This window comes from Cricetulus griseus, chromosome 6 (genome assembly GCF_003668045.3).
Source record: "Cricetulus griseus strain 17A/GY chromosome 6, alternate assembly CriGri-PICRH-1.0, whole genome shotgun sequence".
Classification (NCBI taxonomy): Eukaryota; Metazoa; Chordata; class Mammalia; order Rodentia; family Cricetidae; genus Cricetulus; species Cricetulus griseus.
Window position 1 is genome coordinate 72,763,008 of NC_048599.1, and position 16,963 is coordinate 72,779,970.

At 38.1% G+C, this 16,963-nt stretch overlaps 1 protein-coding gene across 1 annotated transcript in view; it reads right to left on the bottom strand.

Moving 5' to 3' along the window:
- Ccdc73 (coiled-coil domain containing 73) overlaps window positions 1-8,354 on the bottom strand; it is a 100,062-nt gene extending 91,708 nt beyond the window's left edge. Inside the window, exon 1 of the mRNA XM_027422330.2 lies at window positions 8,203-8,354. Coding sequence (XP_027278131.1) covers window positions 8,203-8,340 — 138 coding nt within the window. The 5' untranslated portion in view covers window positions 8,341-8,354. The remainder of the gene's footprint in view (window positions 1-8,202) is intronic.
- Window positions 8,355-16,963: the final 8,609 nt, after the last annotated feature.

Below are 16,963 nucleotides of genomic sequence, written 5' to 3' on the forward strand. Positions count from 1 at the left end.
TGTGTCAAGCTTACAAAACACTAACCACAGGGAGGAAGGGGTTTATTTGCCTTACAGGTTAGTCTATCATCAAGGAAAGTCAAGGTAGGATCTCAAGGCAGAAACTGAAGCAGAGACCATGGAGGAATGCTGCTTACTCATTTGTTCACCACCATTCTTATTCAGCCCAGGTCTACAAACACACGAATGGCACTGCCCATAGTAGAGCAAACTCTCTTACTTCAGTTAGCAATCAAGAAAATGTCTCACAGACATGGTCACAGGCCAATGTGATCACTCTGGGCAATTTGTTGAGGTTCCCTCTTCCCAGGTGACTCTAGGTTTGTGTCAGGTTGACAGCTGAAGCTAGCCATGACACTCAACATTACACAGCAGGTCCACTGTGAGCCAGTGTTTTGTCTGCTTGTTTTATAGTTGAGGTAAGATCTTGCTATACTGCCCAGGTTGGTCTAGAACTCTTGGCTCAGCCACCCAAGTAACTGAGATTACAGGCATTCTTAAGTTTAGAGCTTGTACATGACCCCAAATTATCTATCTCCACAGTTTCTTAAATACTGAATTATGTTATCTTTATGAGCTTGTGGATATGATAAGACATGGGTATTGTTATGATACACTGCTTCAAAAAACCCTTCATATCCTTTATAGCCCACACAAGTCAGAAAACCCTTTATCAGTGCCAGTGAGATGGCTCAGTGGGTAAAGACACTTACAGAACAAGTGTGGTGACCTGAGTTTAATCCCTATGACCCACATGATAGAAGGGGAGAGCAGCCTATCAAAAGTTGACCTCTGACTTTTTTTTTTTGAGACAGGGTTTCTCTGTAGCTTTGGAGGCTGTCCTGGAACTTGCTCAGTAGACCAGGCTGGCCCTGAACTCACAGAGATCCACCTGTCTCTGCTCCCGGGTACTGGGATTAAAGGCATGTGCCACCACTGCCCAGCTGATCTGTGACTTCATGACACATGTTTGCACACACACATTTTAAAGACCTTTTGCCTATATATAAGTATATTCTGATTTTGAAAGAACATTTTCAAATAAAAATTAGAAATAGTTGCTGTATGGAAAAACATAAAATTAAGAACTGAGGTGAGAGCTGAAACATGGCACAATGGTTAAGAGGACATGAGTTCCAATTCCCAGCACCCACATCAAGCAGCTCACAACTGCCTGTAGCTCCATCTCCAGGGGCATCCGATGCCTCTCGACTCCACTGGCACCTGCACTCACATGGACATATTCACAAAGAGACACACACATATGCACATAATTAAAAGCAACAATAAATAGTTTAAATAATAGGAATGTCTTAATAGTTTCCATATCAGAAACTTTCCTAATAATTTGTTAATACAAAAACAGCCTCTTTAATACTATTTTAAAAATAAACTTTTGGATCATTTCACCAATATTTAGAGATATTTATCTTGAGCAACTTTTGGCCAATTAGACTAAGCAAATATACACAAAATTGCATAGTATTTTATGAAACAACACAGAGAAATTGAGCAATTTTAGATAGGCAGATTATAAATTTGAAAGGAGAGTAAAAGTAGCTAGTTACAGTTTTCCTGAACACATGCCTGCTGTATGTGCTAGGTCCCTAAATCTGTTCAGGGTCAAGAATTGAAAGGCTCTGACCAATACACAGCCCATCTTGTAAAACTACAGCCTGAAGCAAGCATTTAAAAAAATGCCCGACACTTTCTAAAGGTTATAAAGAGTAAATAAACCATCAAATTACTCCTCCTTTATTGTTTTTATAAAAACACTTAAATCCTTGTAGTCCTAAGGCAGCTAATAAAAAATAAGCACTCTTAGGATTCTATATTCTGGGATACTTTATTGAACTTGGAGATAGAATTTTTCTGGCTAAATTTATTTTCTTTCACTGGCAATCTCATAGGAATTTTTATTAAAACTTTTTAAAGTTGCTTGATGGAGTGAAGAAAAACATAAAAGCTAAATAATAAAGATTAAAAATAAGTTTAATAGAAAACTTGAAGCTAAAATGCCAAGAAAGTGTAAGTATGTAACAATGCTACTTTCAGCAGTGTGGCTAGTATCCCTTTATTAGATTCCATATAAAATAAAGGTATGTATTCTACAGATTGTAATAATCCAATCAATAGTAATGCACTGATTTCTTTAGGCACCAAAAGGTGATGTAAAATTATTTGCTACAGATTACACTACACTTCTCTCAGTTTCCTTAGCAAATCATTGTTACTTCAGACTATCCAAAATTCCACTGAATTATATTTATTGTTCACATAGAACCCAATGACATTACTATTTGGATACTTAACAGATTTTTAAAGTAATTTTTATTTATAATTTTATCATAATGCATAATGCATATCATAATTCATTTATCATAATGCATAATGCATGTAGTAACACAGTTGTTAACTAGCATGGCATGTTGTACCTATAAAACTTGAATCTTCTTAAAGTACAGACTCAGAAATGGTTTATAAAAGGACATCAAGTAAATGCATATTTTAATGTTCTAAAGCCTCATGGTAAAGGTCTTTCATCCTCCTTATTCAACTGACTTGAATCAAAAATATATCTTTTTTAAAAACTTTCAACCCCTTCTAATTTTTAGAATCCATAGATTTCATATTGAAATAGGAATTTCTGTGTTGTTTTCAATGCAATACAATATAGGTTCTAAAGTTCAACATAATTCCTACCCTACTCAAGTCACATGCCAACCTCTCAAATCCTTCATTTGTGACCCCTGTGCTATTATTGATCATCTCTTCTCCTTACTAGTAAGTAATTCCATGGATCTGTCTGAAAGGTTATTTATCAAAATCTAATCTAGGACTTTGGAGGGGTTGACAGAAAGCTTGCCTAGCATAAATGAAACCCTCTGAGGTCAAGCTCCAGCATGGACTGGTGGTGCACATCTAGAATCTAGCGCTTCAGAGATGGAGGCAGGAGGATCAGGAATTCAAGGCCATTCTTTCCTTTACAAGTTCAAGCCTGGAGCACAGGAGACAGCCTCAAAATAAGTAAATAAGAAAAGGAGTTAAAATTTTAAAATGCAAATAGTATGGATTAATATGAACTATTTTGTTGATTCAGATTATTAAATTTTTATATCTTTACTTACTTAAAGCATCCTATTGTTTTCAAATTTTATCATTACCAATTTAGCCCAGCACAGTAGTGCATACTTTTAATCCCAGAACTGGAGAGACACAGGCAAGTGGATCCCTTCAAGACAGAGGCCAGCCTGGTCTACATAACAAGTGCTAAGCCAGTTAGAGCTACATTGTGAGACTAGTCACTAAAAACTGAAAAATAAATTATCTGTGGGTGCTAGATTTGAATTTTAAGTGTGTGCTTCTTCCTCCCCTCAAGACTCAGAGATCCATGTGGAAGAGGCTGGAAAAATTGTGAGAGCCAGAGATAACAGATTCAGGAAACAGTGTTTTCCAGGCACAGCAAGGCTGGCATACATATGACCTCAGAGACTATAACAGACTGCACAGAATCTGCACAAGTGCAACCCAGACAGAATCCCAACATGTGGAAGAGGAAATGGGCACAAGATCCCATCCCTAATCAAGAAGCTATCTATAATTGATAGCTCCTGGGAGAGGGAAAAATCATCTTTCTTCAATGCAAAGATACCAGGTATAATCAACCATACCCAAAGGTAGACCACATGCTCAGAAATAGTTGGCCAACACAAAATGGATTCCACATTTTTACTTTTCTTTCTTTTTTGTAAGGGGTGTGTGTGTATTTTTTGTTTTGATTTTGTGTTTCTTTTTAAAAGAGAAATAATATGAAGTTGGATCTGTACAGAATAGGAGGATTTGGGGGAAGGAAATGAATATGACCAAAATGTATTGTATAAAATATTTAAAAATAAATAAAGGCCTACAGCACCACCTGTGACAAGAAAAATAAATAAGTTCATGTGTTTCATTCAAAATACCCACAGAGATCTCAGGGAAAGGAAGAAAGAACAACAGTGAGATAAAGGAGAAAATGGAATAATAGAGCAGGAAGGATTAAACAGGTTGGGAGATGGGAAGGCAGGGTAGAGTAGGAGATACAGGGAGGGATAACTAAGACTAAAGACTTATGAAAACTGCTTCTGCAAAAAAACATTCTAAATATAAACATATGCATATGTAAAAGAGTTTATGGAGTTACCCTATAGCAGGGCAACGATGCTTCAACTAGAAATCACAGGCCAACAAAAATTCAATTGTCAGAAATGGGATACTTCTATTGTAGTTGGTGGCCAGTGAAGTCCCATAGAGTCCACCAAATATTGCAGTGTTTGCTCTTAGTTAATCTCCAGAACTCAATGGCAAGACCCTGTTGCTGAAGATGCCACATACTTGAGTCACAGAACATGAAGAAATCAAACTGCTATTGACCCAAAATCTTCATCCCATGTCTAGACCATGACAACCTTTCATAGAGCTGGAAGTGGTAAGAACACTACCAGAAGGGAAAAGTAAGCATCAGTTTTACCCAGATATGAAACCTATGAGCTACAATAATGACCAACCTGACAAAACATACCCACCAGTATAATAGTGGTATGAATGTCATGGGGGTAACCAACCCCTTTCTAGGGTTTCAGGCCAGTTCCCAAGATGGAACCCATACCTGGCACCATTATTGAGGCCAGGAATACATGGCTAGGTCATGTGCCATAGGGGACAACCTACTGCTATTAATCTGCAAACAGAACATAGTATTAAACCTAATGATTTATTGTTATACCCATAGATTAGTGCATCTCTCAAATGTCATTAGGGAGGCTTCTTTTTTATAATAGATGGCAATTAACATGAGACCCACAGTTGACAAGGTGCAGAGAATATGAGACCACAGTGTGGAATATTCCTTACAGTGGAAATATATCTCTGTGTTTGGTTTAATAAAGAAGCTGACTGGCCAATAGCTGGACAGGATAAGGTTAGGGGGAGATCCAAACAGAAAATGCTGGGAAGAAGAAGGGCAGAGTCAGAGGAGTAGGACCAGATGCAGAGAGAAGCAGATGGATATGCTGTGCTGAGAAAAGGTACCAAGCCACATGGCAAAGCATAGATAAAAAAAAATGTGTTAATTGAAAATGTAAGAGTTAGCCAGTAACAAGCCTGTGCTACTGACAAAGCATTTATAATTAATATTAAGTCTCTGTTTTATTACTTGGAAGTGGCTTGTAGGACAGAAACTTCAGCCTACACTTCAGAGTACTCAGACCTAAATGGGACATCTATAACACAGAAAATGAAAAGGAAAGACTATAAGAGCCAGAGGCAGTAGATGACTACAGCAAAACTGTTTTCCAGACATAACAAGGTGGTTGTACAAAAGAATTCACAGTGGTTGTAAAATCATATACAAGCTGAAGCTTGACAAAAACCCAACATATAAAGGGTAGTAGTCATGAAATCCCACCCCTAGATGAGGAGCTATAGCCTCCAGGAGAGGCAAAGTTTTCCTTAGTGGTATGGCTTCTCATAAATAGGACACACTCCAGTTGATGGCCAAACATACAAGCATATATAGAGGGACTAGAGAAATGGCTCAGCAGTTAAGAGCACTGGTTACTCTTCCAAGGGACCTAGGTTCAATTCCCAGTACCCATATGGTTGGTCACAGGTGTCTCACTCCAGTTCTGGGGATCTGATTCCTTCTTTGCTGGGGACACCAGGCATACATGTACACACATGTTGCAAGCAAATATTCATACATGTAAAATAAAATAACAAATACATTTTTTAGTAAAGTTATTAAATTCTCAAAGAATTAACAAAAATATATATTAAAACTGGGCATGGTATTGCACATTTTTAATCTCAACATTTAGGAGGCAGGCAATCTCTATGAACCATCTCAAAAAATATGTTTGTACACACATACTTTTAAAAAATTAAGTTTGACCTCTGGCCCCTACACATATGCACACACACACATATAAACAAGTGATATGCATAAATACACACCTATGCACATACACACACACACACACACACACACACACACACACACACACACACACTGAATAAATACATGCACTGTTCTTTTACTATCCTTTAAATATAGCAAAATTTTCTTTGTTTGAGACAGGATCTTATGCAAACTAAGCTAGCCTCAAACTCACTATGTAGCCAAGGATGACCTTGAACTTCTGATCTGTTGACTCTAACTCCCTGGGATTAACTGCTTTAGTTATCACATGTGCTGTTAATGGGTGTTGGGAATCAAACCCAGTGCTCCAGCCCCTCAGAATACATTTAAAGAGTCATGAATTTCAAGCTTAAAATAGCAAACAAAATATAATGTTTGAAACATAAAACATGAAGTTTTAGTGTCTTGAAATTGTGTCACTTAGGAAAGGTAACATTTTAAATTTATCAAAATATTTCTGTAGAGAGCTTACTCAAGCCATTTCCAGGTTTTCTTCTTTAAACACATTTTTGTTACACTAATAGATAACCTTTATATACATTTTATATAAAATATTACACTAACAGGTAGCTTACATAGCATGAAATTTATAATAGTGAATTTCAATAATTTTCTAAAGATTTATTTATTTATTATATATACTGTGTTCTGTCTGCATGTATTCCTGCAGGCCATAAGAGGGCACCAAATCTCATTACACATGGTTGTGAGCCACCATGTGGTTGCTGGGAATTGAATTCAGGACCACCTTTAGTAGAGCAGGCAGTGCTCTTAACCACTGAGCCATCTCTCCAGCCCTCAATAATTTTAAAACTTAGAACAAAGTTTATAATGTTTCTCACTTGTAGTTTATTTTCAGAACAGGAATGTTGCCTTCCTTGTCTAGAATATAAGATTTTGCAAATGTTAAAGAAATACTAGCCAGGTAGTGGTGGTGGTGGCACACATCTTTAATCCTAGCACTCAGGAGTCAGAGGTAGGAAGATCTCTGTGAGTTTGAAGCCAACCTGGTCTACAAAGAGAGTTCCAGGACAGCTAGGACTGTAACACAGAGAAACACTATCCTCAAAACAACAACAACAAAAAGAATACTTATTAGGCACTGGAGATATGGCTCAGAGGTTAAGAGCACTGGCAGCTTTTACAAAAGTCCTGAATTCAGCTTGCATTCTTATAGAACCCAGGATCATCAGCCCAGGGATGGCACCACACACAATAGGCTGGGCTTTCCTATATCAATCACTAATTTAAAAAATGTCCTACAGGCTTGCCTACAGCTGGATTCTATGAAAACATTTTCTCAACTGAAGTTCCCTCTTCTCAGATGACTCTAGTTTGTGTCAATGTGACATAAAATTAGCCAGCACAAATACCATGACCAAAAGCAACTTTAGGAAAGAGTTCATTTAATTGTATAGCCTGTAGTCAAGAGAAGTCAAGGCAAGACATAATGGCAGGAACCTGGAAGCAGGAACTAGGGTAGAAGCCATGAAGGACAGATGTTTACCTCCTTGCTCTCTGTAGCTTGCTCAGATTCTTAAACCATCCAGAACTATCTGCTGAGGGGTGACATCCCCCAAGGTGAGCTGGGCCTCCTACGTCTATCAAGAAAATGCCCTACAGATCTGCCTACAGGCCAATCTCAATTAAGATGCCAATTCTCAGATGACCTTAGGGGTGTCAAGTGGACATTAAAAACTAGCCAACACACCTGCTAAAACCTTTTATAATTTTTAAGCTCAAACTCTCCTCTCTGTTTCCACCCTCTCTCCTCTTTCCCCCTCTCTCTTTCCCCTCTCTCTCCCCTCTCTCTCCCCTTTCTCTCTCTCTCTCTCTCTCTCTCTCTCTCTCTCTCTCTCTCTCTCTCTCTCTCTCTCTCTCCTCTCTCTCTCTCTCTCTCTCTTTCCTCTCCTCTCTCTCTCCTCTGTCTCCCCCTCTTCCCTCTCCTCTCTCTCTCCTCTCTCTCTCCTCTGTCTCCCCCTCTTCCCTCTCTCCCCCCTCTTCTCTCTCTCCCCGTCTCTCTCACTGAGCTATGGAGATGGCCCAGTGCATAGGTATTAGCCATGCACACCTACTGAACTGAGATTGATCTCCAGAACCCAAGTAGAGAGGAAGAAGAGAACCAACTCCACAAAGCTACATTTTTTTCTTTATAAATAAGAGGTTGTTTAGACTTCTCAAAAAATGGAAAAAAAAATCAAGGCTTTCTATCTAAAAGCTTAAAAAGCTTAAAAGGGGCTCACCCTTCTCATGCGCAGCTCTTCTAGTGCTTCAAGTAAACTTGTTCTGAAATCCAGGAGCTGAATAGAAGTCATTGTCTCTGAAGAACTCTGAAGAGTGAAGGTAGATGATGATGATTTGGTGTCAAAACTATCCTCCATATTAATATTTATTTCATTTCCTGCAATTCAAAAGGAGTTTTAACTTTAAAAAGATTACTCATCTATGTTTTTCTAGAAAAACCACAGTTACCATAAAAACATTATCCCATAATCCTCCATGTTCAACACTAAATAACAATGTTGCTATCCATCATACTCCAATATTTATAGAAAGACATTCAGCAGCAATAGCTCTATTCTACTTCTCATGGCTTGAGGCGTTTTTCTGGTACCTGAGTACCCTTTAAGACCACACTTTCTGCCCCTACACAACAAACTTGTGAAGGCTGGGTCACTAAAACTGCAGGCAAGGCTTGACCCTTCACCTGAAGCCTGGTGCCACACATTGTCTTTCTAAACTTTGCTTTCACATGAAGCTACTTTTCAGAGATAGTGTTCACACTAATTAGCAAACTTTTGACTCTATAAAATTAGAGGAGGCCTTTGGCCTTTTATTAAAAACCCAGGCACTTAAACATCTCAACTGATAAAGTATATGAGTCAGGTTATAAGAATTTTTTTTCAATTTTTCAATCTGAGATAATTTAAGTTCAAAAGCACTTGCAAAGATAAATACAGGGAAGTCCTGTGGACCATTGATTCAGTCATCTCCAGTACTAACATTTTGTATAACAATGGTACAATATTTAAGATGTATATCTGATATTGGTTACAATCCATAGTTTAATAGAAAATTTACCAGTAATATATGGATTTATTTATATATATACATACTTCTGTGCACATTTATTGTTACTATGATCATAATCAAAATGCAGAATCCTACCATTATCACAGGCCCCTCTGTTGCCACATTCCCTTCTCCCAGTCTCCAGCAAACATTTATCTTAATCTTAATTTCAGATACATTTGTTAAGTGAAAAAAACTTCCAACTATTAATACAATTTTAAATGTTTTCATATTGGTAATGTCCTAAAGAACCTTGAAGAAGCAAATAAAGTTTCTCCTATTATCCTGGGTACTCAAGGAATCTTCACTCTTTTTGGCTGGGAAGCTAGCAAGGTAAGGTGTGGCTATGGCTTGCTCCTTCCTCTCTCTGATCTTCGGGAAAGCTTTATTTGTTAGAGTATAAACAAGATATCACTACAACCCCTCCTGCTACCACCACTACTCTTACAGACATAACTACCACCATTTTCCATGCTGCCTTTGCCACAGTTACTGATCTGCTGCCTCTGTTTCTATGTTACCAACTCAGCCTGCTCTACTAATTACAAAGTTCAAAAGGAAACAAGACCACTTGAGAAAATCTTTACAATGGAGCTATTATACACCACCAGGAGACAGCATTAAGATGGTAGTCCCAGGATGGCTTGAAAAGGAAGTCAAAAGTCTGCTTATGTAGCCAGTAAGGGTGTATGTGGCAGGGGAGTTTTGCACCAGTCACTCCACACCCCTTCATGCAAATAGAGGGTTGTAGTTAGTCCCCATATAGGTCTTCTGCTGGGTCACCCTGGAAAACTAAAAGTGCACTGAGGTTGGCAATGCAAAAGGCCTGGCCCAAGCTATTTGAACAATTGTAGTGCCTTCTGGAGCCACACACTGGGTAGCTTACTGAACACATCCATAGAGTGTCCAAAGCAGCTGTAGGTCTGAGCAGCTGTTAAAAAGGACCCTCTTTGCTGAACACCCTCCATTCAAGGCAGAGGGGCACCATACCAAAGAATGGTCCAACACCTGTCAACTAGGTAGTCAAATCAGCCCTCAACATCTGTTTTTAATGAAAAACAATGAGCATTAAAATGGTATTGATTAACATTAATAGTACCTTAACAGTATTGGACACTGCTCTGATCTTAGTCAAATGCCCACAGGGAGAACTGAATCATTTTTTTCATCACATTACTATCAAAAAGGATGTTAGCAACTAATGAGGTATGATGAATAAATGGGCAATTCCTCAAAGCAGATAAACTTCCCAACTGACACAAGATAAAAATATGCATAAACCTTACTCAAGAGTAAGGAGACCAAATTAGTGATCAGAAATTTTCTCACAAAATAAAAAGCTCAGGACCAGATTGTTTATTGGTAAATTTTACCAAAAATTTAAAGAATAAATACCCAAAACTTTTCAGAGAACAATAGAGAAGAAGACATACTACTAATTCATTTTACAAATGCAATATTATCTTCATGTTGAAACAAGGCAAATATTTCACAGGAAAGTAAAACCATAAATCAACAGTCCTTAGGAATAAGAACATGTAAATGTTCAATAAAATTCTACCAAATACACAAGAGGAATTATGCATCATAACCAAAAAGGGTTTATCCTAGGAATACAGGGTTGATTTGATATGTTAAAAAAAATCATTCAACGTAATAAACTATATTGATGGGATGAAGGAAAAAAATAATAGGATCATCTTAATAAATGCAAGAAAAGTATTTGATAAAGTCCAATACCTTCTCATAATAAAATTCTCAACAAACTAAGGATAAGCAGGAATTTCAGCCTAATAGAGGGACTCTATGAAAAATTCACTACTGATAGCATATGAAATGCTACCCACAGGCTCTTGTGTTGGAATGTTTAGTCCCCAGCTGTGGTACTATTAGGATGAATTTGTGAAAACTTTAGGAGGTAGAGCCTAGCTGAAGGAAGAGAGTCATTGTGAGATGGGGCTTGAGGATCACAGTACAGCTTTGCTTTCTGGTCAATGCCATGTGAAAATGAATATATCCTATAAGGTCCTGCCACCACATATGGAGCCTAGCTGTCTCCATATGAGAGACCTTCCCCACCATGATGTACAGAATCTTCTCAAACCAAAAGCCAAAATAAGTCTTTCCTTTGGTAAAGTTGTTACTTGTCAGCTATTTTGGCCACAGCAAGAATGAAAGTAATTAACAAAGTACTGAATTGCAAAAAGCTTAGAATTTTCCTTTAAGAAAATGAACAAGAACAATATAAGGATATCTGGTTTTGTAGACAGGATTCATAAAAATTTAAAATGTCTGTACTTTAAAGAACATAATAAAATAAAGACAATCTACAAAGTTAGAAAAATATTTGCAAAGCATATATTTGAATATATAATAACTTCCTATGATCAAACAATAAAAGACAAAACAGCAAAAGGATTAGAATAAAATTTTCCTCCAAAGCATATGTTTGTATATGTATAGTATAGTATACATATAGCCAGTAACAACATGAAATATATTTACTATCACTACTCATTAAGATGATAAAAACCAAAATCACAAAAAGACACTATTTCAGATGTATTAAGATAATACAGCTGAATAAATAAAAATGTAGCTCAATAGCAGAGTGCTTACGTACTATGTGTAAGGCCCTGGATTCAACCCCCAAACATCTCCCTGCTACTCAGTGTATGAGCGCGCGCGCGCGCACGCGCACACACACACACACACACACACACAGAGAGAGAGAGAAAGAGAGAGAGAGAGAGAGAGAGAGAGAGAGAGAGAGAGAGAGATTAGCAAGTACTGTCAAGACTAGGAAAACATCACTTGCATTGCTGGTGGGAATATAAAATCATTGAGCCACTCTGAAAAACAGTTTGGCAGTCCCTCAAAAGATTAACATGGAGCTACAACAAGACTCAGTGTTCTACCCTTAGGCACAAGTCCAGTAAAAATGTAAATCTCTATCAAAAAAGATTGTGCATGAGTGTTCATCACAGCATTAGTCATAATAAATAAAAAGTAGAAACAACTCAAATGTCCATCTATTGATGAATGGATAAACAAAATGACAAAAATGCAGCATATGTATATAGTAGATCAGTATGTGCCATAAAAAAATAAAATATTGGTACATGCTATAAGATGGATGACCTACACAACAACATTATGCTCAGGAAAAGAAACCAAACACAAAAGGCTATGTGTTATTTCATGTGTCATTTGATTCCACTGACATGAAGCATCTGGAACTGGCAAATCTATATAGACAGGAATAGATAAGTGGTTTCCAGGCACAAGGGGAGACAAGGAATGAGTAATAGGAACATGGTATCTTTTTGAGATGATAGAATGCTCTGGAATTTGATAGTGGTGGTGGTAGTTGTACAACTTTCAGTTAGGATTTACTACAAAACTACTGAGCTGTATGTTTTAAAAGTGTGAATTTCAAGGAATTACAAATCTGTTTCAGGAAAAGTATGTTTAAGAATTTAAAAGGCGGGGGGGGGGGGGGGGGGAAGCTAAAGAGGTATCTCAGAGATTGAACGCACCTGCTGTAAGGATTCAGGCATTATGCTGGCCTGGCCCAGTCACCTGGCAGAATGCACTCAGGCAGTACCCAGGTCAGCCCAGGGTTCCAAGGTTGCATAGTCTGCACTCGGGTACAAAGGGCCCCTTTAAAAGACAGACCCGCCCACTTACGCTCTCTTCTCTTTGCCTGTACCTCTCTTTCCCTACCCTTCTCATTCCAGCTCCTCCTCTCTCCCCCAACCCCATCATGTCTTTCTGACTGTTCCCCTGGGATAGACAGGACTTTTCCTCTTCTGTCTCCCCTCCCCCCGCCCCGAGTGTGTGTGTGTGTGTGTGTGTGTGTGTGTGTGTGTGTGTGTGTGTGTGTGTGTGTGTGTGTGTGTGTGTGTGTGTGTGTGTGTGTGTGTGTGTGTGTGTGTGTGTGTGTGTGTGTGTGTGTGTGTGTGTGTGTGTGTGTGTGTGTGTGTGTGTGTGTGTGTGTGTGTGTGTGTGTGTGTGTGTGTGTGTGTGTGTGTGTGTGTGTGTGTGTGTGTGTCTTTACCTCTTCTCTCTTTTCTTCCCTCTTCCTACCCTTTCTAATATAACTTCTTATTTAAGCTCTGTTGCCTGGCATGTTTGTCCCTCCGCCTTGATCACCATCGCCTACCATGAAATCCGCCAAGGTCCCCGACGCAAGGTCCCCCTCGGGCTTTATCATAACACCTGCTGGTCTTGCAGAAGACCCAGGTTCAGTTTTCAGCATCCACATGGCAGTTCACAACCATCTGTAACTCCAGTTCCAGGGGTCCAACATTCTCCTGCTTCTGCTAGCACCAGGCATACTCATTATGCAGATATACGTGAAGGCAAAATACTCATACACACAAAATAAAAACATTCTTAAATGAATGAAAAAAAGAAAGGAAATTCTGAAATACCTTTTTTTGTTGTTTTTTGGGGGGGTTGTATTGTTTTTTTAAGATAGGGTATCACTATGTGGCCCTGGCCAGCCTAGAATTCCTAGAGATGTACTTGCCTCTGCCTCCCAAATGCTGGGATTAAAGTTGTGCACCTCAGAAGACTGTATACATAATAAATAAATAAATCTTTTTAAAAAATGGGGCTGAAGAGATGGCTCAGAGGTTAAGAGCACTGACTGCTCTTCCAGAGGTACTGAGTTCAATTTCCAGCAACCACATGGTGGCTCACAACCATCCATTGTGAGATCTGGTGCCCTCTTCTGGTGTGCAGATATCCATGGAAGCAAAATGTTGTATACATAATAAATAAATAAAAATTAAAAAAATAAAGTTGTGCACCTCCACCATATCTAGCTAAATAAGACGTTTTCACAAGGAAAATGCACATTTTTTCAGAGAAAATGAAACAAATTTGACAGACCTTCACAAAATAATTTTAAAAGAATGAAACCAATTGAGATTTAAGTTTGAAACATTATACAAGAATAATAAAATTGATGGCAAATATCTGAGTAAACTTACATCTGATTTATAAAATGATGATAGTATTGTGTGAAGGTGAAATAAGCTTGTGTGCAACAGAAGCTTGTAAAAATCTGAAGAGAAATTAATATAAACTACAATATTATATGGAAAAGAATAAAGTTTTGATTGACTTCAGTCAGTATATACATTATAGGAATATAATCAATAGAGACATATTTTGTTCCATTTACATAAAATGTCCAGAATAGGCAAACTCATAGACACAGAATGTATCAATGGTTGCCTAGAGCAAGGTGGAAGGAGGATTATAGTGGATTCAGAACTGACTACCAATGAGCATGGGTTTTCTTTGAAGGACATGTTTTAGAACTGATTGTGGTGATAGTTGTACAACTGTGAATACACTAAAAACAACCAGATTGCACACTCCAATAAAGCTGGGGTTATTTTTTTTTCTGTTTTAGTGGAAGCATGCAGTAAAAATATCAATGGAAAGGCTAATTGACTCACAGGCTTCACTACTGGCTGATCAGGTAACAAAAATAGTTTCAAAACCAATTTCCTATTTGATCATATAAATTGTAGTGTGCCTAGAATGACACCCTGAATGAGAGTGGTCCTCAAACAATACAAAGGTAATTAGCATGGTGGTTCATAGTTTTAATCCCAGAACTCAGGAGGCACAGTTAGGTAGATCTTTGAGTTAGAATGCAGCCTGGTCTACATAGGGAGACCCTCTACAAATAAATAAATGTTTTTAAGTGAGTAAGGCCGATGGGATACCTTAGTGGATAAAGGTACTTATCATACAATTCTGATGACTTGAGTTTGATCCCCAGAATTCAAAGGTAGAAGGAAAGAATGAAGTCTAAAAAGTTGTCCTCTGATCTCCACATGTATGCCATCACACACACACACACACACACACACACACACACACACACACACACACACACTTGTACTTACACATACATATTATATATATACAAACACAAAATAAACTTGGGAAAACATGTAATTGAAAATATTAGCTGATTAAAGAAATATTAATTAGCTTCCTAGAATATATACAACACAACAAAGTTTCTCTGGAATTTGAGCTCACAATCTGGCTGGAGAGACAGATAGGGAAACCAGCAATATACTAAGTCTTAAAATGGAAGCACAGACAAAGTACTTTTGAAAATGCAAGTGAAAACTATGAATTCCAAGTACAGAACTAAGCAAATGTGTTCCAGAAAAGGTTTTACTGTCCTAGATCTTACAAATGCCCAACAAAGTCCCTGAGAGAATAACATAAGGAAATTGGTAAGTATAACTTTATACAGTGCATCATCAATCTGCCACCCAACTTTACTTGGTAGTATAACCAAGTCTAGATGATGTCTTTGTCCCTTAGTTCTGGGAGTCCATGATGCTGTTTCATTCATGGTTTTATCCTCCAGTGTCTTCTTAATGACAGGTTCAGAGTAGAGAGACAATGAACATACTTTCTTTCAATTTGAAAACATACCCAGTTTATATTCTATGGACAATCTGCCTGTCTCAAGAGCTCTACCTCCACATGAAAACATGTAAACTTCTTGCCTTTCTGGTCTCAGGTTAAATGTCACTTCAGTATGCACCACACCTATTGACCCATTAGCACATTGCCTTCTTTATCTTTACAACACTCAGTAATATCCAAATTTATGTGTTAATCGTGTACTAATTTTTAAGCACTATTTCTTTATATTTCCTGCTTTCTGAAAAGAAGAGCTCATTTATTTTGGTCATGCTGTGTCTTCTAGGATAGGAAGTGTTAGAAAAGCTTAAATATGGGTCTGGAGAGATGGCTCAAGGAAAACAGCACTGGCTGTTCTTTCAGAGGACTCAGGTTCATTACCCAGCACCTACATGGCAGCTTACTGGAGTCTGTAACTCCAGTTCCAGGGGATCTGACACCTTCACACCAATGCACATAAAATAAATTTGTTTTTTAAAAAAGCTTAAATATTGGTTAGACATTAAATGGATTTACCTCGCTTACCTAGACACTACAGTTATTAAGTCAATGATCCACTACTATTTAAAAAGCAACAGATTAGGAATTAGTGAATTAACAATCTGTTAATAGGTATCAATGTGACTACAGATAAACTAACAGTTCTGGAATACTTTACCTCTAAATTTACTTCAAACTCCAAAGTCTAGTACATATCTACGATGTGAGTGATTCCCCAATGCATCTTCAGCAATCGCCAAAGGATTCATGAGCATTTTTTCAGCCTATGTTTAGTGAAACACAATCTGTGATTTGGTTTCCTTCTCAACTCTTTCTAAATTCATCTCTTTCAGTGGTGTCACATATTTTATTTAAATCCCCAGTGAACACAACAACTTTGCTTTTTGCTTTTCTCATTCTCTCCCTCTGTTCCTTTGGCCTTCTTGTCCATTTCTTTACATACACTCAATCACAGTCTCTTGTATTCTCACTTTCACTTTCCCCCTTCATCTCATAAATCAAATAAAATTGTTGGGTTTTCCTTTAGATTGGCCCACAGATTCGTTCTGCATCACTATTCCCCATTAATAACCTAGTTAGAGACACCATGACCCTGAAAACTCTTATAAAAGAAAAACAGTTAATTGGGCTGGCTTACAGTTTCAGAGGTTTAGTCCATTATCATCATGGTTTAAGATAGTGGTGTGTACACAGACATGATGCTGGAAAAGAAGCTGAGAATTCTATACCTTGACCTGCATGACACAGGAAGTGGTCTGAGTCACTGGATATGGCTTGAGCATATATGAGACCTCAAAGTGCACTCCCACTGTGAAATACTTCCTCTAACAAGGCCACACCTGCCGGGTGTTGGTGGCACACGCCTTTAATCCCAGCACTCAGAGCCAGAGGCAGACAGATCTCTGTGAGTTCGAGGCCAGCCTGGTCTCCAGAGCGAGTGCCAGGATAGGCTCCAAAGCTACA